The 22,095-nt window shown below is 38.7% G+C and overlaps 1 protein-coding gene across 1 annotated transcript in view; it reads left to right on the top strand.

The window, feature by feature from the left end:
* TSPAN2 (tetraspanin 2) overlaps positions 1-22,095 on the top strand; it is a 55,781-nt gene that overhangs the window by 8,837 nt on the left and 24,849 nt on the right. The window contains exon 2 of the mRNA XM_007428923.4: positions 9,950-10,052. Coding sequence (XP_007428985.1) covers positions 9,950-10,052 — 103 coding nt within the window. The remainder of the gene's footprint in view (positions 1-9,949; positions 10,053-22,095) is intronic.

Genomic DNA, 22,095 nt, shown 5'->3' with positions numbered 1-22,095 from the left:
ATTTATCATTATAATTACATAATGATATAGATGTAAGATAGATAGTAATGTTTTTGCCCTTATGCACTTTTTCTCCATGCTACATGTACCCTGATAGTTGTTTTGGGGTGGGGTGTTATACGTAAGCACCGTAGGCCATCTGTGAGACAATGGCAAATTCTTTTTTTTAAAACCAGAAGTGTTGAACCTTTCGCATATAAACATAACCATAACCATTGAGCCCCTTATTCTGGGGGGGAGGGCGTCACACAACTTACTAAACCAGGGTTAACAAAACACAGTTGCTGTGCTAACATCACATGTTATGTCCAGACAAAAAGATTATATGATATCTTCATGTGATGGCCTGGTTCATGTGGTGTATTCAAAAAAGTGGGCAGCATTTTAGGATTGGTGCCATAACTCTCCCTCCTGACCTTCTGCAAGGCTGCAGGAGAGCATTTGGTGATAGAGCGGTGTCATTGGAAGAAGTTCTACTCAGGGTTGGTAATTAGACTACCACCACTAGGGGCGGCAGAGCACAGGGCGGTGGGGTACAGAGCGGAGCACAGGGCAGTAGGGGCAACAGAGCGCAGGGCGGCCAAAAGGGCAGAGGTGGGAGGAGATAGGCGGGTGGGGGAGTTGAAGTGGAGGCGAGTGTGGCAGGGCAGGAAAAGCATGAGGTCCTTGCTTAACAACAGCATGGTCCTGGCCTAATGATCACAACCAGGACTACCAAAACTGCCATTGCTAAGTGGTGTGGTCACATGTTTCGCCTAACAACTATATCACTTAACTATGGAAATTCCAGTCCCAATTAAGGTTGTTAAGCAAGGACTATCTGTACAATTGCTTTTTAATAACCACGATGCAGTGTTAGACAAATCATTCTCTCTTGGGTTCAGCTGCCCTTCAATGCAATTGTGTTAGGCATGACTATACTGGTCCAAATTATCAGGACTAGGGTTTGGAATGTTTTGCATATTCCAAAGTATATGATTGTGTAAATTTATTGTTCCTATTTTTGCTGTTAGAAAGTTACAGTATGCCTTAGAGTTATGTCTGAATGGTAGGATGCCTGCATCCTGTTGGCTTATGATCTAATGAAGTACATTCTTCTACAGTGCCTTTTCTCTCTCCACTGAGACAAACCTGAACTGTGGTTTTTAACTAAACATTATTATTTCTTTTTAATATACTCCCTCTTCATATTGTTGTTGTGTTGTATTTGGATTCAAAAGCAAAAAAGTTACCCTGGAGTGTGTGGGAGCCCACACATAGCACCAATGTGTAACTCCTTATATTGACCATTTCCTTTCCCAGGATAACACTGCAGCAGCCATATGATTCCAGGAAAAGATGCATCTTATTTAAGGAGCTGCAGACAGGTTCTACATTTATATCCCCATGTGCTCCAAAGAATCTTTTTGCCTCCAGATCCAAAGTGCTGCTTTTGAGTGTGTATGACTTGGCATGCCCCCTTTGTCTCTGCCTGGCACACAAGGATTGTTTTTTCAAATGTTTGCTTTTAATTAGCCTGAGGTTGCACCAAAAGATCAGAATCGTGCAAGCCATGGTATTCCCTGTAACACTCTATGGAAGTGAAAGTTGGTAATTGAAGAGACAGGATAGGAAGAATATTGATGCTTTTGAGCTTTGGTGTTCGAAAAGACTCCTGAGAACACCATGGACACCAAGAAAACAAACCAATGGATCATTAAACAAATCAACCCAGATTTCTCACTTGACGCACAAATGACCAGGCTCAGATTATCCTACTTCAGACACATTATGTGAAGACCTAGCTCTCTGGAGAACTCCATAATGCTGGGAAAGGTGGAAAGAAGGAGAAGAGGATGACCAGCAGCAAGGGGATGGACTAGGCTGCAGCGGCAATGAGTGCACAATTGGAAGACCTGAAGACCAGGTTAGGGATAGATCATCATGGAGAAAATCTATCTGTATGTTTGCTAAGAGTCCACAACAACTTGATGGCAAATAATAAAATTAATAATACACCAAGAGAGATTATTTATTTATTTATCATATTTATATAGCCGCCCATCTCTCAATCAAGAGATACTAATAGGGCTGAGATATAATTTACTTTTCCTCTCTAAAACTATATTCCTGAGTAGTTTTTAATGTACAGAGCTTATCTGTTTGTTTGAGCAGTGACATCATCAAAATAAAGTCCACGTGATGACGATTTCACCAGGTCATATGCCCTACTGGATATGACATGTTGCCTAATCCCATCAAGAAAAGGCTGTTTGCCAGCCCTAAAATTAATGATTAAGCTAACTCTCCACTGGATTACTCCTCTAGTAACCTTAGGGCTTGACTGTATTGAAAGCTTATATTTTTAAGCAAGCCCTACTTTATGTACTTTTATAATAAATAAGGCTCTAATAAAGTTTTATTCTTGTTGAGTTTTTAAAATTAGTGTCTGAAATGCATGAAAAAAAATTTAAGCTACAGCCTTGATTCTTTTTTGGCTAGGTCTTGAACCCTAATTAATCTCATTAAAGCTGCCCTAAAGTTAATGATAAACATAACTCTCCCCTTGAATATGTCATCCACAGGTAATATTAACCCTGTTTTGTGCTCTTTTGAAATAAAGCCCTAACAAAGTTATATTTTAAAGTTATACTGTTTTAAAATCAGTGCCTTAAAAGAAGGGGAAAAGAACATTTCAATCTACTCTTTTCTGAAAGTTAAAGACACATGTTTTTGCAAAATTTAACTGGAAACACAGGCACACACACTACTTTAAATACAGGGGGGAAGATGTTTTAAACTACAGACTGCTTTTTTCCTTTTCTGAAAGTTAAAGACATATTTTACAAACTGTAATTAGAAACACACATACACACACACACACACTCTGCCTTAAATGAAAAAAATGAACATAGCAACATTCCCTCTTTTGAGCCTTTCTGAAGAAAAATTAAAGCTAGTAAAAGTTTTCAACTCCTGTTTAACTACATGTCTGCAACTGAGCAGAGATACGCCTTCATAAGGATTGCACACATGTGAAGAAGGTTAATTACATGTCTGCACATGCTAGAGTAATTGCTCTGGACATGCCTGGACATGTAACCAGCCTCCCTTAATGCATGCCCAGAGCACTTGTACACTGACTGAGTTTGTAGAAAAGCCTACCAGAAAAGGGAGTTTAGCCCCTGCTGATTCCTCAGGTTCTCTAAGAATACACTAATGAAACTGCTGTAGGGGATGTTTGTTTTTTGTTGGATCTGTGATGATGTGAAGGGAATCCTTCGCTATTTGCAAATTCTTTCTCTTCCAAGCATGTTCTTAGATTAAGTAGGTTAATTGTGCAAATTAGCTGAGAGGCAGGCAGGACAAATTGTTCTAAATAGGATGTAGCAAAATAGTTTCTATAAAATAAGTAATAAAGGTCTAGAAAAAATATTGCTGTATGATTTTTAAAAATGTTCCAAATGTATGAATAGGGATATTTGTAACAGAAGGCCTTTGCAGGGCCAAATTTGACTTCTCTAAGTGTACTACTTAGTTAGCTTCACAGCTGTTCTGTGCGTGTGTGTAGGGGGGGATGAGAAAGAGAGGGGGAGAGAGGGGGCACAATGGTTAGAATAATTGGCTAAGATTGGAAATACCAATTTCAGTACATCACCTGGGTTCCCTTGGATAAGCCAATATCTCACTTTACATCAGCTTTTTGTGGGGATAAAATATGAGGGGGAGGGAACCCTTGCATGTTGCACTGGGAAACTTGAAGAAAAGGCATTACACATAAAGTTAGTTGCAGTTGGTGTGCAGGATGCTGGGAGTGGTGGAATGAGAGTGAAGAGATTGTGCCTAAACCTTTAATAGAAAACAGGGCTTTGGGTGAGAGATTTGGCTAGTTTAAAAAGAAACAAAAATATATAGGTTGCCTATCACAAAGAGGAATAATTGGACTGTGTGAGGGAAATGAGCTCTTTTCTACTAATCTAACTATTTTGATCTCTATTTCACTGTATTAATGGGAAGACTGAAGCAAAAATCTGCTTGAGGGTGTTTGTAAGGAAAGGCCTGTATTGAAAGAAGGAGAATCTTCACATCTCAGATCTTAAGACATGCTGGCTAGGGAATTCTGGGAGTTGAAATCCACACATCTTAAAGTTGCCAAGGTTGAAAAACACTGCCTTAAGAGATGAGGTTTAATAGTCTGCTGCACTTAAATGGACCACATATTTGCCTTGGTAGGGTCCTGTGAGAATTGTGGTGATTGGAATCATTAAATGAATAAACCACTCATTTTCCTGTGAAATCTGAAAGTCAGTACTTTCAATGTAGTGCTTGGCAAAGGTTGATTCTGTTACAGATATATTCTCAGCAACTTGCTTGCAGTTTTCCATGACAAGGATTCCCTCAGATATGATTTACTATCAAAACCTCCCTGTGCCAGACAAAATGACTTGCACAGTAGGGAAGCTCTAGTTGCCTTTAGAGCTTAGTAATTCCTCAGTGCAGCAGAGTGTGAAAGAACCATAGTGTTGTGTGAGAAGTTATAATAATTCATTTAGGCAACTTTGCTGCTTGTAAAACAGGTATGTTTGGGTGTCTAGCCACCAAGGGGTTCTGTTCTTACAAACAAAATAAACATATTAAGTTGCAGTTGAGGGATTTGGGATTTTTTTGACTGCACTCCGGGAATTAGTAATCACATCACTGGGGAAAAGTAGAAGTCTCTTTTGAAGGCATTAGAAAAGCTTAGCTCTCCAAAACAGAGTTCTGCCTGAATAGGCCAACAAGCCTATTTCAGATTCAAACATATATTGTTCCATTAGCATTGTGTCCTTTTGAGGGTAAGCTTTATAGAGGGTAGCACACATTTCTGTTTTGGATATTTTGGAAAATTATATATTGTTTCTCAAGGAATAACTACAATTCAAACAATGTACTTGATGCAATTAAAGTGCTCTGGTTTGTGTGGAAAAAATGAGGTCCCTATACTTTAGTGGGCAGAAAGAAGATCATGAAGTACTGGTAGATCTGGATCAACAAGGATTTGTGATGCCTAATCAAATATTGTAAAACAAAAACTATAAAAATGTATAAACCTATAAATTGGACTGCTGAAATGAAGAAACCTTAGGGAAAATCAGGAATGGTTTCATATGCGAAAGAGGTGCAAACCATTCATAAACCAGCCGGAAATGAAGCCAGCTTAAGAAATTGCTTTTCAGATTTCATCTCCTTTCTCCACTTTAGCCACAGTGATGACTACGTGTTCTGTCCAGACTGCTCTTATCATGGCCCCCAATCAGTGGATTCTCCTGCTTCTTTGCTCCATCCCCCACCTGTGCCAAGGAAGCAGGCCCTAATCACTTTTTTCCCTGTGGAGGGGCTTTAAGGACATGTGTTTTCATTGATACACCTGTTGTATAAGCCCCTATCCACTGACTCCCCCTCATGCTTGATGCTTTCCTGTCTGGTATGTCTACTAGTAGATCTGTGAAAAAGAAATAGAAAACCACTGTTTTACCTTTCTTCTGGTCATTTGGGCTAAAAGGGGAGGGAGGAGGAAGGACCACATTTTCACTGTTCCATCAGTGATCTTGTAAGAAAAGAGAAGTCAGTCTTTCATTATCCAACTCTGAACTTTTTTTTTTTTTAAGTATACCCTTTCACCATTCTACAGCTTGAACCAGATTGTACAAGTTGTATCAAGTTGTCCACCAGTCACCAGCTTGCACAAAAAGCTTGAGGTGAAATGAAACAAGGAAGAAAAAAAAGGCTCACCAGTTGGGTCCATCCAAGAGGGGTCAGGCAATCCAGCAATCCACAATAAAATGGCCTTGGGGGACAGCAGTGGGAGGCAAGGGATTTCCTGCCACAGCACATAACAGTCAACTGGAGTGGTAGCATTTGCCTATAATGGAACGAAGTGCAGTGGGCGAGCCAGACTGCACTGCTTTGCTGGCACAAGTCAGAAAACACTACTTTTGATGCATAGAAGGAAAAATCTGGTAGAGGCCATCTCCCGGTGGGCTCTGGAGGATGACATCATGTGTTCCTGGCCTCCAGATAGAGCCAGTGATCCTGTACCTCTATCAACCCAGTAAAAATAAAAGGGCATATTCCAAGCTTGATATAGGCCCATCCCTACCTCAGAGAGTAGTGCCATCCTCTCTCAAAGGGGTGAGACACAACTAACTCTACTGCAATGTAAAGAAGTATAGATTTGGTTTTCTTTATAGATTTTTTTATTAAAAGTTTTACAAAGCACGTAAAAACTAACACAAAGTAACAGAGAGTAGAAACAGGAAAGGAAGGAAAGAAGAGAGAAAAAAAAGCAAAAGTACAGAAAAAAAGTAAAACAGAAAAAATAGAAAAAAGAAGCTTCCAATTTCCCTTGCAGCAAGTATAAGTACAATTACAAAATTATCTCTTACTCTATGATTTCAAAAAAAGCTCACTTTTTTCTATTATCCATTTTTCTCTAATCATCAAAACCACAAATCATAAGTGCATTTTTTCCATTTTATACAAAAAGTCTGTAAGAGATTTCCAGTCAACCATAAATATATTGGGTTTTTTTCCTGATGAATGAGATTAATTTAGCCATCTCCTCAAGTTCCGTCATCTTCACCAACCAATCCTCCATTGTAGGTAGCATCAAACCTTTCCACTTTTAAGTATATAATAGTCTCGCTGCAGGTGTCATATATAAAAACAAAGTTCCATGACTTTTTTCTAATCGCTTGTCCATTAGTCCCCCCAAAAAAGTCTCTGATTTCAGTTGTACTTTAACCTTTAAAATCTTCTGAATTAATGCATGTATTTGTATCCAATTTGCGGGGGCTTTTTTACACACCCACCAAACATTATATAATATCCCTCCATGTTCACATTTCCAGCAAAGATTCAAAGCACCTTTATACTTTCTAGACAATTTCTCTGGTGACAGATACTAATAAGATATCATTTTATAAAAATTCTCTTTAGGGCTAGAACATAATGTAAATTTCAATCCTTTCAACCACATATTTTCCCATTGGTCCCCATTTGTATATTATAGCCAACATTTTTAGCCCATGTTATCATAGTTCTTTCACTTGTTCTTCTGTCTCATATTTCAGCAAAAGTTTATACATTTTAGCAATAACATGTTCATCATTAGTACATAATACTATTTTAAACTCAGTCTTATTTTGTTCAAAACCATAAAATCTTTTATTATCCACTTTAAACCTTTCTGTTAATTGTACATAAGAAGTACAGATTTGTGAAGGTGGTGTCACTCAGCTGCAGCTGGGACTCCAGTAGCAGCACAAAGCGGTGTGTTGTTTGGCCTTGCAAAAGCACGAGCCATTGTTTCTTGTTCAGTCACCCTGTGCCATGAGGGAAAATGGGATTGCCTTTTCCCCCCCCCTCTCTCTCTCTCTCTCTCTCTCTCTCGCCCCCCACCCCCCTTCCATTTGATTGGAAGAGGCATGTTCTCTGTCTCAAGTCTTTAGGATAATCAAAGGATTGCCTGGGCTTTCCTAGCAAAATAAAAAAAGCAAAGCTAGCCATGTTGATCATGAGAAAGAAAAACCCATAAAGGCAATACCTTTATTAAACTTTGAAACACCTGATATTGATCATTTACTAAGAATACTTCAATCTCCTCTTCATGAGTGGAGTGTATCAGACTCAAGAGCGGGGGTATTAGCTCTGATCGCCAGTGCAAGTACAGTGGGCACTTTAAAAGGATGTTTGAAACAGACTCAACCTCTGTGTTGGAGCAAAATTTGTATTTATAGCCTTAGCTTAAAGAAACCATTTGGTGCCTTCAATGAATTATTAACTTTATAGGTTTCTTCCTTTTCTATATGTATGTGCTGTTACTTATGCATGTATTAATGGTGTGCTGTATTTTTAAATTCTGTGACTTGGTCTTGGACTGTAAATAAACAAAATTATTAAACTAGCTGAAGTTGCTTAAAATCATTGCAAGATGTTGAGTTTCTTCTTTATCCAGGCAAAGTGGGCCAGGCCTGGCGGGGGGAGTGGGACAGACCAAAATAATCATCTTCCACACAAGAACAAACTGTTAAGACTTATTAGCGTTTTCCCCCTAACAGCAGAAGAATGACCAGTTGAATATCCAATTTTTACAATGCTACCATTTCCAAGATACAATTTAGCTTCCCCCAGTTAGTAAAACCAATTGTTGTTATTCCAAACTGAGCGTGACAGGGTTTTTAATGTAAGAATGTTACCTGTCTTTAAAAATGTGTTTATGGCTTTTTCCTGCTAGTAATGAGCTTGACATCTGGTCTTCTCACTTTGTAGAAGGCGAGGTAACTGTAACAGTTTCTGGCCCAGGAAAGAAGCACCTTTCTTGGAAGAAGCAAGATTTAGATAGCGAGACTTTGCCCAAAGAAAGTGATGCTCTCCAGAAGCCTTAGATTAAATCTCAGCCTCCCCAAACTGGATAAGACTGCTTATGAAGCAGAATGAAAATGTGGTAAAGAATTTTGGAACATAATAGAGAGAGAAAATCATTCAAGAGTTTTGTACACTGCTTGTCACAGGTTCTAGCGTCACTTAACAAATGCCAGAATATTTTTCAGGTGCAGATGGCCTTGAGATGTGTATAAATTTGCAAATCAGAACTCCGTATCTTCCTCCTCCTCTTCATAATAATCATAATAATAGCAGCAGCAGCAGCATTAGCCGAGGTTCTTCTCACTTTTACAATATGCTTAAACAGTTTGAGGTGGATTGGTTGCCATTTTTCATTTTGCAGCACATACTTTTATCCTATTAAATGCATATATGCTTCACTGTTTTAAAAGAAAAATACAGAAAATCTGTTTGAGGATAGGGGCAACAGAGGGGTAGTTGTCACCTGTTTTTATCCAATGAGAAGTGAACACAGTAGTTTCTGCATAATTGTCTTCCCCTGAGTTTGTGTGAATTTCTGTGAGAACAGATTATATAGCTAAAGGGAACAATGAGTTTAGTTATATGGATCAATAATTTGGGGCATAGACCAGGGGTTCGTAACTTGGGGATCTGTGGAAAGATTTCAGGGGGTCTTTGAACTTGGGGAAAAAATTACAGCTTTATGTTCACTAAGCTGTAACTGAAATCTAGTTTTTCATTCAATAATGGGTGAATGAAAGTAATTTATGGCCTCTACACTCCAAAAATGTTTGTTAACTTCAATAAATCTCATTACCTAAAACTGTTATCCCTTGGAAAGGGTATTGTCTTGGTATTCAGTAAATGGATTAATAAAGAAGCAGACACACTATTGTATTACATATTTGTCATTTTTAAAAATATTTTAATAGTTTGAGCATAATTGGTTTCCTTTGTAATATAATCTTAAACTATGAACTTTATTTTATGCATTTACCATATATACTTGCAAATAAACCAAGAATTTTAGGTGCCAAAATGCACCCCAGAAAGTGGTTTGGCTTATCCACAGGTTGGTTTATCTACAAGTGTATATGGTAATACATTTTAAAAGTACCCATATATCCCGTATATATTCAGGTAGAACCCCATCCACGGATAAACTGACCCTCAAATTTTTAACCCAAATGCCATGAAAAATGGATAATCTGTGGATTACCTGCAGATAAGCCAATTGTGAAAATTAAAACATATGAACATTTTGAGGGTTGGCTTATCCGCAGATGGGCTTATCCGCGAGTATATACAGTGAGTACATTTTTATGAGAAAGGGTCCATAAGTTTCATCAAACTCTCAAAGGGGTCTTTGGCCCAAAAAGGTTAAAAAACCCTGGTGTAGGCAAAAGCATGATCCTGGTGTGTGAATGGCATTCACCGTCTGTATTCTGTAGGGGGCTGATGGGGCCCTGGAATAGTGGCTGCGGGAGTTTCCAGGAAGAACAAGGAACTGTTTGCAGCTTTTTCTGTGCTCATCACCCATCTTTCTTTAGCACTTAACCTTTGGGGTTTTGTTTTGCTTTTACAGTTGGCAGGTTCAGCTGTTGTCGCATTTGGGCTATGGCTGCGGTTTGGAAACATAATAAGAGATTTAGCAACTGATGAGGACTCCCCAGAATATTTTTATATGGGTAAGTTCCATGTCAAGTATTACTGTATAAAAATAATTTTTCTTCGATAACAACAACAACCATCACTGGCACCATCCCATAAACTTCCACATTCTCTGGCAACTCTCTCATCTTTGTATGCTCAGAAACAGCCAGTAGGAAATGTATGAAGTGTGAAGGCTGGAAGCTTTGGCTGGGTATATTGGCTCTCTAGAGTTAAGAAATCCACATCTGCACAATATCAAGAACAACATAACAGAAACAATGTTGGATGTCCATTTTCTTGCTGCCAAGGTTGGACGTCAAACAATGTTTGACGTCCAACACTGGACGTCATTGCTGCATTGGCGGCAAGAAAACCCAAATTTTATTACTAGAAATCTCATCATTCGGCAATTTGTCTTTCCTTAATTCTTTTTGTAATTTATTTTGTTTTAATAAATTCAGTCATGTAGGCTGCAGTTGGATATGAAGCCACTATATACTTCATGGGGAGAGATTAATTCCTGTCCTTCACACATGTTTTTCACTGAAAATTTCTTCCATAGACAAGTCATATGTTTTTCCTTTCACAAGGCAAAAGATATCAACACCAGCCTTATTTTTTTAAACAAGCCTATAACATTCTCAAAGGATCATTCTTGGGGGAAATAACTTCTCTTACCACCACCACCCCCAGTTAGATGACCCTGTGATGATGTGAAACATCTGTCCTCCCTTCTAGGATTAATTAATTTTCACTTTTGAAAAGTTTATAGTTTTTGTATTTCACTTGTTTTATAAATGCATTCAAAGAATATGTTTTATAAGTTAATAAGAGACGTCCTCTTGAACACTGAGCAGACAAACAAAACTATGGACTTATACGTCCTTACATAAAGTCCCTGCATCAAATCAAAACATTGTTATGGTCATTGGTTCTACCTAAGGTAATGAAATTAATGTATAGAGATTCTCACCACCAATGGAAGCTCATAGAGGTGGGAGGTATCCTTTAAACTGCTAAATTCAATCCCTTCCTCAGTGCAGGAATCCAGATTAAAACCTCTATGACAGGAGGCTCTGCTTGAATACATCCATCAGTCAGGAGCTCAAGTCATCACCTTCCTGGGTAATCGGTTTCATTGTTGAATTACTCTTCTTTTAGGCAGGTTTTTTCTGTAATTTACATCCATTATTCCATATCCTGTCCTCTGGGGTAATGGAGAAAAGGTCTTGACCTTCTTTGAGAGAACTTTTTTGTCAGGATTTAAAAAATACTGTCATACTTCTATCTCCCCTATTTTTCTCAAAACCTTCAGCCTTTTTCCATAGGACTTAGTTTCTAGTCCCCTGATTACCCTTGTTACTCTTTTTCTGAACATGCCTAATTCCTTCTTAAAATGTGGTGTCCAGAATTGGACAGTCTGCTGGAGATCAACTCTGATCAATGCAGAATAAAGGGAAACTAGGATTTCAAAATGATGCATCCTGAAATAATGGCAAATAATAATCTAAAGGCTGTCAATGAGCACTAGAATCTAGGCATTTAAGGATTTTTCATTTGATGTGAAATCTTGCAAAAATGTTATTGCACTTGTCTAATCCAATCTTGAACTGAAGAAAATGTATAAGCCAGCATTCCTACCAGGTCAGAGTTGGCCAGTGAGCTCTGGATAGGCTGATGTAAGTGAGGGGGTGAAATATGCTAAAGCTTAATTTGTGACAGAGCCTTTCTCACTCTTGCCTAGGTCTAACTACTGTTGAGAGAGCTTACGTGTTTGTTACAGAGTGAGGTAACTGGCTCAGAGCCCAGCCTTCCAGGGATAAAGGATCATCAAATGTGACACAGTATACAAACCAAAATATCCAGTAATTGGTACCTCTCTAATGTATGCCCTTAGGACTAGTTTCTCAACATACTTCGATTTCTAGGGAGATACTGAACCGAATTGTTTTAGAATATCTTTCCTAGTGCACATATTTATTTTTTCTGAAATCAGCATGGCAGCCTAAGATATGCATTGTTTAATTTGGGGATTTTTATTACAGAGTCCTTGAAGTCCATGTACAATTAAGCATTGTATAGATTTTCCTTCATACAGCACCTGAAGTTATCTGAGTCTGAAGTTATAATCCCATACACATACTGTATACTAGAGATCAAGCTTCACTGAACTCAGTGGGACTTAAATAGCCATATAAAGGCTTGCACCGTTAATCTACATCTCTTTCAATCTTCCATTATCTTTCCAAATCCAACTATAAACCTTCTGGCAGGGAAAAAATGTATAAAGTTCCAACTGCTGTGGGACTCTGAGTCAGACTATATTAATAGTTGCTAGCATTCAGGCACTCTGAGGATTGCCTTTTTTTTTCCTCCTGTATTTCACCCATTTTTTTTCCTGTTTGCTTACTTGCTTTATTTTGCAGCCTGCCTGATTAATACAGAGAGTTACACTGCTGACAAAGATATTTTGAATAAAAACTCCCTCAGAAAAAATTCCTCATGTACATTAGATTTGGATGCAGATTGTTTGATCCTCAGATTAAAAACAGATGCGCCAGCTTGGTCCTGTTCTGTGTCATCTATGACCATCTTGGCCAGCAATAATGTAAATTGTAGCCCAGTACACCTGGAGACCTACTTTACTAGCAAAATTGTGATTCTAGAAAGTACCTGTACTTGGTTATCTGTAAGCAGTTATGCTGCACAAGATAATCTGTTCCCTGTATATAAATATATCACTTTATTTACAGAATATGTCTAAATATTTTTAGAGATATTTATGCTTTATCAAACTGACCCCCCACACACGCATAGATAGGTCTTCTTAAGTGCAGTCCCAAAGAAATTCCAAAATAAAGTACTTTAAATTTGAGATTCCACAATTTTAACAATTTCTAATAACATACTTTTTTCTGGCCATATCTTCTTTAGGAACTGTGAAATCTACTCAGACAGTACAGACTATTTGTTCTATTGTCAGGATCCTACTTTCAGGGAACTATAGACTGAAAGCCTTATCTTACTCCTTGTTTCAAGGGAAATTCACTAGAAAAACCTGAGAATAAAGAAAGGGGAGTAACAGACATTGGCCTGGTTTGACTATATAGCTACAGTACAGGTGTTCCTCATCGCTCCATCCTTCTGAAGCAAGATTTGTGAAGTGGGCTTGTTCCAACCAATTATAGCTGATATTATAGATACAGTTCATGTTCAGATGTAATACTAAACTATGATTGATCAAAATCAGAAACAATGCCTGATTTCTTCACAGGCATGTCAGAGCCCAGAAGCTCATTCTCCAGGTTACACTATAGCAGAAAGAAGTCTCAGTGCAGCAGATTGTTTCAGTATCTTGACACTCCTGACAAAAATAAAGATATTAGCTTGAGAAATGCTTTGTTCTTAAGTGGGTTAAGTCATCCAGGATCAGGAAGAGACAGCTGGGCTATTGTGGACTATAGCTGAATACTTTGGGGATCACAGTGTAACTGCACTTCTTCCCAATAGTATTTAATTATTAAAATATTTTTCTCCTTACTTTCAGCGAGAGACACTTGAGATAGCTAAGAAGATATTAAAACAATAAACAGAATAACGTAATAAAAAATTAAAACAGGATAAAACTATAAAATGAGATTCTATTAAAAATAGTGTCTTACAAATTAGATAGTGAGATCTAGGATTTTTTAAGAGTGGAAGGTGAGGTGTAGAGAATCTCCAAGCAGATTTGTGTCTCCTTTAATAGCTTTGATATTAACTAAGAGGAAAATGGATTAGCCTGCAAAGTTTGAATGAAAGGCATAATTTGTAATTGTAGGGTGGCAGACTACTTTTGTAAAGGAGTCAATAACTTGATAGCGTTCAATTCACTGAGATAAAGTGAAGTAAATGTACTCAGTACCCATTGAGTAAATGGGTTCTTTTAAATGGCTTTAGAGTGTCTAGGTTCAAGAGAATAATTTATTCCCTGCATTGTCTCTTTTTGGTCACAGTGATCCATGTAGCGAGACTGCTATTTAATGATGCCCTGGAGGAAAATTGTATTAAATAATGCATCAACATTGAAAATTTGGAAGAAAGCATAATTAGAAGTCAAAGTCAGCTCCTGACCTTTTCTCCATCAACAGCAATTGTAGAAATTGGCCCTTGACATTCAGCAGTAATATCATGCTACAGAGAGTCATGTGAAAAAAAAAGTACACCCTCTTTGAGTTCTATGGTTTTACATATCAGGACATAATAAAAATCATCTGGTCCTTAGCAATTCTCAAAAGTAGGTAAATACAACCTCAGATGAACAACAACACATGACCTATTACACCATGTCAGCATTTATTTTGCAAAAAGAAAGCCAAAATAGAGAAGCCATGTGTGAAAAACTAAGTACACCCTTACTGCTTCCATAGGTATGAAGAGACTAAGTAGCAGCCAGGTGCTGCTAATCAAATGCCCTTGATCAATTGATCATCAGCAAGTGTGACTACCTCTATAACAGCCAAAGTTTTAGGAGTTTGCTGGTCTTGAGCATTGAGGTGTGTGTTAACACAATGCTAAACAGTAAAGACATCAGTAATGATCTTAGAGAAGCAATTGTTGCTGTCCATCAATCTGGGAAGTGTTATAAGGCCATTTCCAAACAATTTAAAGTCCATCATTCTACAGTGAGGAAGATTATTCACAAGTGGAAAACATTCAAGGCAGTTGCCAATCTTCCCAGGAGTGGATGTCCCAGCAAATTCACCCAAGGTCAGACCATGCAATGCTCAGAGAAATTGCAAAAAATCCAAGAGTTACATCTCAGACTCTACAGGCCTCAATTAGCATGTTAAATGTTAAAGTTCATGACAGTACAATTAGAAAAAGACTGAACAAGTATGGTTTGTTTGGAAGGGTTGCCAGGAGAAAGCCTCTTCTCTCTAAAAAGAACATGGCAGCACAGCTTAGATTTGCAAAGTTGCATCTGAACAAATCACAAGACTTCGGGAACACTGTCCTTTGGACAGACGAGACCAAAGTGGAGATGTTTGGCCATAATGCACAGCGCCACATTTGGCGAAAACCAAACACAGCATATCAGCACAAACCTCTCATACTAACCACCAAGCATGGTGGTGGAGGGGTGATGATTTGGGCTTGTGTTGCAGCCACAGGACCTGGGCACCTTGCAGTCATTGAGTTGACCATGAACTCCTCTGTATACCAAAGTATTCTAGAATCAAATGTGAGGCCATCTGTCCGACAACTAAAGCTTGGCCGACATTGGGTCATGCAACAGGACAATGAACCCAAGCACACCAGCAAATCTACAACAGAATGGCTGAAAAAGAAAAGAATCAAGGTGTTGCAGTGGCCCAGTCAAAGTCCAGACCTCAACCTGATTGAAATGCTGTGGCGGGACCTCAAGAGAGCTGTGCATAAACAAATGCCTGCAAACCTCAATGAACTGAAGCAATGTTGTAAAGAAGAGTGGACCAAAATTCCTCCACAACGATGTGAGAGACTGATAAAGTCATACAGAAAAGGATTACTTCAAGTTATTGCTGCTAAAGGTGGTTCTACAAGCTGTTGAATCATAAGGTGTACTTAGTTTTTCACACATGGCTTCTCCATTTTGGCGTTCTTTCTGTAAAATAAATGATGACATGGTATAATAGGTCATGTGCTGTTGTTCATCTGAGGTTGTATTTACCTACTTTTGAGAACTGCTAACAACCAGATGATTTTTATTATGTCCTGATACGTAAAACCATAGAACTCAAAGAGGGTGTACTTTCTTTTTCACACAACTGTATATTGTAGTTCCTCAACATAGCAACAGCAGGACTTTATACAATTATCCAAACCAGTTAGGCTCAATTGGATGAAGAATATCATGCTGTCACTGATAATGTCTCCCTCTTCTAGAGCTGCCACATCATAGGAATCAGCAGAAAATGTCTATAAGGATGCCTGCAAAGATGGCTGCCATAATCCAGCTGCACAAGGGTTAGGCAACCTGGCTGCATTCAATGCCTTGAGGCCACCTGTGCAACGTTCTATCGCTACTGTTGCTCCTTTTTTTTACAGGGCTCAACAGCCCTATTCATCATCTGATGGCAGGGAGCTGGGGAACATGGCAAGATTACTATTTTACCACTGTTAATGGCAGAGCTCTTTCACATTCTCTGGCTCATTACAACTGACACAGCCTTTATGTGTTGTAAGAGTTCTTTGTGGTTTCATTTCTGCTGGGCAGCTACTCAAGAGTTTGGTGAAAGAAAGGAAAACAGGCAATCCATGTGACAGGGAGAGGTAAATCTGCTCAGTTACATTAAATATCTTTCTTCCTGGATGTTTACATTGGCAGCTTTACAGACATTCACTGGCTTTGCATAGCCAAGCACCTCCAATGAAATCAGTCCAAGACAATGTTCCATTTCCTTCTTTGGGCATCTTTTTTGATCAGATACATGTTTTCAAGATTCATAGACTTTGTCTTTTTACTAAGGATGCAGCAGTTTGCTTTTGGGGGGGATCCTCTTTGCTATGGTGTGACTTTCCTGAAGCAAACTCCAGAAATGGGGAATTAAGCCCTGGATAATCTGCATTTGTCCCCACCTTTTTGCATGAAAAGTGTCCCATTAGACAAGCTGTAGTGTATTGAGGGTTTTGGTTCTAGTTCATTATCCATAAAAACCAATATGTTAAAAACTTCAGAAGTGGTCAATAAATTGCAGAATTTGTCAGGTACCTGGTTTTATCAACCAAATGAAGACTAAGTATCCAGACTAATTTATCTTCCATCTGAACTTTCTCATAGCCAGTAGCTATTTTAGTAAAGTAGGGCTGTGCAAATCCTTTGAAATAAATGCTTTGCAATGTACAATATGGAAAACATCTTTCTCCAAATCATTAAAGCAGCTGTATCTTCTTCTGGGCTCACACGGCTGTTTTGAAAGCTTCCTCCTGCTGTCTCCAACTGCTTTGCCTGCCCAGCTACTTTGCTTCAAGCTAGGTGTAATGTTTAAGTGATTGGACTTGAACAGGAAGACCCAAGTTTGAATCTCCCACAGAGACATGACCACAGAGCTCATTGGGTGACTTTGGGACAATCATTTTCTTTCAACCCACTCTACAGTATTGTTGTGGGAATAAAAAGAGAGGAGACCTGCATCTTTGTCCTCTGGGCTGTCAAGAAATAAGTAAAGTAATAAATCAACAAAAACACTATTTCATTAAGAAATGTGGTCCAGGTTAGATTGAGGCTGAATTTTACAAATGGTTGTGAATTGTATTTTGATATTTGCCATGAATGTAGTTCTACATTTGCAAAATCTTGTGAACCTCTGCTTTGTTTGTTTAGTACAGGAATGGGAAAGCTGTGGCCAGTTTGAGGTTGCTGAACTCTAGCTCCCAGAAGCTCCAGTAATTGAGGAATGCTGGCATTGAGGGCTATTGATTTCCTGCCCTTTATTTAAATAAGCAGATTTACCTGTTTTTCTTGGTCAGCTACTAAGGCAACCCCTATGGCTGAAGAACAGAGAAAAACATGTCACCACCAGAAAAAAATGTGAAATGAGATGTAGGCATGCGGGATTCAAAAAGTTACTAGTTTCTCCTGCTGCTCAGGTCAGTCTTGCTAATATCCAGAAGACTGGTTAGAACTGTTGGAAAATGTCTGGAGTTCTCTTCTTTCTGTCTCTTGTGTATTTATGAACAGGTCTTGCTAGGAGTGCAGTATTTTTAACTTTACAATAATTTACAATTATAGTCCTGTTCTTTCCATTGACTTGGCACATGCCTGCTGTGCAGAGTCCCATCTCTGCCCACAAAATAGGCTTTTGCTGCCCTCTTGGCTGGATCTCTTTCCTGGCCTTATTCTCAAAGCCTGGTCTCTGCTCATCTTTTCCATCCACTGGCTCCGTCCCCTTGGAAACAGGCAGCCAGCTGTGCTAATAGCTCAAACGTGCACTGCAGTATAGGGGCTGGGCCATGCCAGGTGGAATAAAATTCCTTATTGACTTCAGTTAAATTCCATGGGCTAGGCTGTCAGGCAATATGGAGCTCCCGCTATTTGATCTCTGCATAATCTATCCATCTGCCAACCGAGTGTGAGTCAAGATCTCAGAGACTACAAACGAGCATAAATGACAGAATTTCAACTTATGCTGAACCGGCTATCTACAATCAATGCTTTAGGATTGTCATGTGGGCTTACAGAGCCGCAATGCTTATACATTATTTTACAGCCTGAAAATACTTCTGAAAGAAGGGTATAAATAAATTAACCATCCACCACGATTCTACTGAGCTGTTAGTCTTTCAAAAACATCAAAGGATCTTATGATTTAACAGCTAAATAGATCTCACAGGGTAGGATTAAAAAGATTTATCCCTAAGACACTGAAGATCTGACACTGGTCAGAGGGGGTAGTACTGTGCTAGGTTGATTGACAGTTGTGTACAAGGCATCTTCCTGCTTCTAGATAAAAATCGAGTTTTAAAACACATTGCAAATATTGCTATTAAGGGACATTCTATCCTTCATAATAGATTGGACATACTGTAGGAAAAGTCATGATAGATCAGACAGTTTTTAAAAGAACTGCTGGGTCTGTTTCAGAGAAGAACAACTTTTTGGTGTCTAGGGGGCCATGCTTAATGCTTTTTTGAAAGATAGGATAGTGTCATGCATGGGGGTGAGGCCAGGACCTTTGGAGAGTGTAGGGGGCTGGAGGAAAGTTTGTATTTTTCAACATGCTACTCTCACTAACACTCATTGTTAATCCCATGTTAGTCTTACTAGTCCAACTTCCTAGAGCCCACAATAGCCAACCTCAGGAAAGCTTGCAATAGTTCTTTCCTGCTATTGTTTCTGAACATTTGTTTCTCCTTTCTGATCCAGGGGGCAACCACTGATAGAACTATAATAATAAGCTGTACATTTGAATTTGCACATATTGCCATTCCAGTGTATGAATCACAGGACACAGCGGAGAATTGGCTCCCCCATTTTGCACATGGCTCCTATTTCAAGCTGTTTTTTAGCAGCAGCAGCAGCAGCCTGACTTCAAATCAAATCAAACCTTTATTATGGCAGCATGAATTGGCTTTCTAGAAACCAGTTAGGGTTCAGACTCCACCTTTGTCTTGCTTCTCATTTTGTTCTACCTGAAATAGGTGTTGGAATAAGAGCTAATGTATCTGGGCTGCAAAAATCTGGACATCCATGAAATGGCAGCAAAGAGACACAGAAAACTCCAAAGGTTTGCAGTCCAAATATGTTAACCTTAGTTGGAGTAGAATACTGACTGCCAGTTCAAGAAACAGAGACAGTGTTATTCATAATTTGGCAACTCTAGGAACCATTTGGGTAGAAGATCAGGACCAGTATTGATGTGGGCTAAAGACCTTTGGTGGTGGTCGTCTTTATTTCTTTACAAGGATCTACAGTATCTAAATGACAGGGCAAAAAGCAATGATTTTGTCATCAGATAGAAACATGTACAAATCAGAGATACATCTTTAATTTTGAACTTTTAGTTTATAAACAACATTTGGGAATGCCTGAATAGAAATGGCAGTTCCTCCTAGTCTTGTTAGCATCTCTTACCTCCTCTGCTGGGTTTATTTGGGAAGAATGCCCACCATTCTCTGCCACCTTTATTCTTATTATTTCTTGATGCCAGATTTGCTCTGGCTAAAATCTTACGTAGGGAGTGGCTACCCTTCCTTTTCTGAAGCTCTGCTGCTGCTGTTTGTTTTAGAAAAACCTTTAATGAGACAGCTTGTGCTTTTAGGATGTGAAGTCATGTCTGCCCTCAAAGCATGCTAGCAGATTTCCTCCTTGGAAGTGGGTGCCTACATAAAAAGTGTAGCTAAAATAAGGGCAGATTTCATCTTGTTTCGTCTAGTCCTGCTGCAGCTTTCCTTCTCTTGGCAGGTTAAAATTATATTCTCTGTGTTACTACATTTGATTAAACCCTGCGTATTGACTTTGCAAACTGTGAAAGCCAAATGAAATCTGACACTAAGGGGAAAAAAAACAGAATTACTTCTTATATGATGCCAACAAGTTACACATAAAATCAGCAGGGGAAAGAGGAAACAACTCTCCTGCTAGCCAGAATGCAAATTATATCAATTCTGTGATAAGAATTTACAAAGGAGGGAGAATATTACAGTAAGAAAAGGGTATATAGTACTGGAGTACAAAAGGATGAAATCTAAGAGAAGTTAAGTTTGGGTACATACAACACCAAGCCATGCACTGTGGTTTGGTAGGCTTGTTTCATATATTGCATTAAGCAACAACCAAACCAAATCATAATACAGTATTATCATAAGCAGGAAAAACCAGTATCTACTTCTAGGGACACTCCCAGCACTTTTAGCTGTCACCTACCATACAGTGGTAGCATTTTGAAAGAAGGAAAAGTGTCCACCAGAAAGCAGAACTTTTTCAGCTAATGTGTCTCTGCTTCAGAAAAAAAACATGTTTGTCTCCCTCCTTCTGCTTTTTCATAAAAGAGGATATTCCCCCCTCATGTCCCTACAGATTGCAAAGTGCAGCAAGTGAGAATGGCATGGAGGACAAGCAGGCTTGGTTTACTCTGTTTTGTGTACAGCTTGTAAATCCACTGGCTTGTGATGTGGCAGGATTCAACAGCTTAGCACAATGTGGAAATCTGGCCATAAGTATTATTTACTTTCAGATCTCCCACCTGTCATACTTTTTTACATAGCACATTTAATCAGCTTTAACAGAGATTTGGAGTGGAAGGTAATTCCTGCAGGCATATGTTTAATTTAGTAACTTTCTACTTTAGATAATAAGGAACACGTCTAGTATTCTAGCAGGAGTATTCTGAAAAGAGACAGGATATTTGGTGGGGACCTAGGTTTCATTTTAGATTTAGCCCAGGCTCTGTAAGTACCTCTGTACCACTGCTAGTTACAACTTGAGCATGTGTTGTGTTGAGTATCAGATCATAAGGCTTCTGTTCCTTTTGAACCTTGCATAAGTTTCCTCACTTATCAAACCATACAAATTCTATAAAAGCCAGAACATGGCAGTGAGTTGTGAGCAGCTCCAGTTGTAGGCTGGTTTCGCCAAATTAAGAGTGAGAATAAAAGGAGGCTTCTGAGAAACAAACCATTTCCTTTCCCATCATTAAGCCCCCTCCCCAAAAAACCATGAAAACTGCACACAAAATTCAGCCATTTTGCTACTGAAAATTTGCAGTATGTTTTTGATCTAGGCTTGTGTGTGGGTGTGTGGTGGGGGAGTTGGAATAAAAATGATTTATCTTTCAAAATATCATCAGGGTGGGAGCCACATGGATTTCTGGGAGGATGCTGTTCCAAATTTCAGTTGCCATAATAGAGAAGGCACACTTCCTGGATCCCGATCAACAGCATAATTTAACAGATGGAACCCACAGCATGCACATTTGTAGGAATTCATGCAGAAAAAAAGAGTTGTTCTTTCTTACACCTATCTTCATTCTTAACCCATGAAAATGTGAAAAATGGATAAAAAAATAGCCCACCCCTTCCTGTGATATCATCACTGCTTCTCATGGTCCTCTATAAATTTCAAATCCCTCAGATATTGCCCACCCCAGGTATAGGGGCAGGGGACAGAGAGTGGAGGAAGGTATCAAATCTAACAGTCAATTAGATTTGCAGATCTGTATAATGTTGGGATGCAGTAGACTCAAAATTATCTCATTGCATTGAACTATGCATAAGTAGTGTTATGCAGAGCACTGAAAAGAAATAAAAGATAGTAAGCTAAGGAAATTAAAAGCATAAGATAAGTAAACATAACTAAAATTAGTTTACACCAACACTATTCACTCTATCCATAACTTTCTATTCTCACAAATCATCCTTCTTCTACCATGCCCTTCTACCATTTCATATATTGCCTTTTGTTCTTTAAACCTCTCATCTTTTTCTCAATCAGGGTCTCATTAACTCAATCCAATCACAACATTATGCTTAACCTTTTCTCTATCTAAATACCCTTACTTCATATATTTATTTTGCAAATCAGTCATCATTTTAATTGTCTTTATATGACCAAAGCAC

This window comes from Python bivittatus, unplaced genomic scaffold (assembly GCF_059951505.1).
Source record: "Python bivittatus isolate LINGU-HERP-01145 unplaced genomic scaffold, Pbiv_v1 ctg000700_np1212, whole genome shotgun sequence".
NCBI classification, from domain to species: Eukaryota; Metazoa; Chordata; class Lepidosauria; order Squamata; family Pythonidae; genus Python; species Python bivittatus.
The sequence above is the reverse complement of the archived record's forward strand: the minus strand, read 5'-3'. Positions and strand labels throughout refer to the sequence as shown.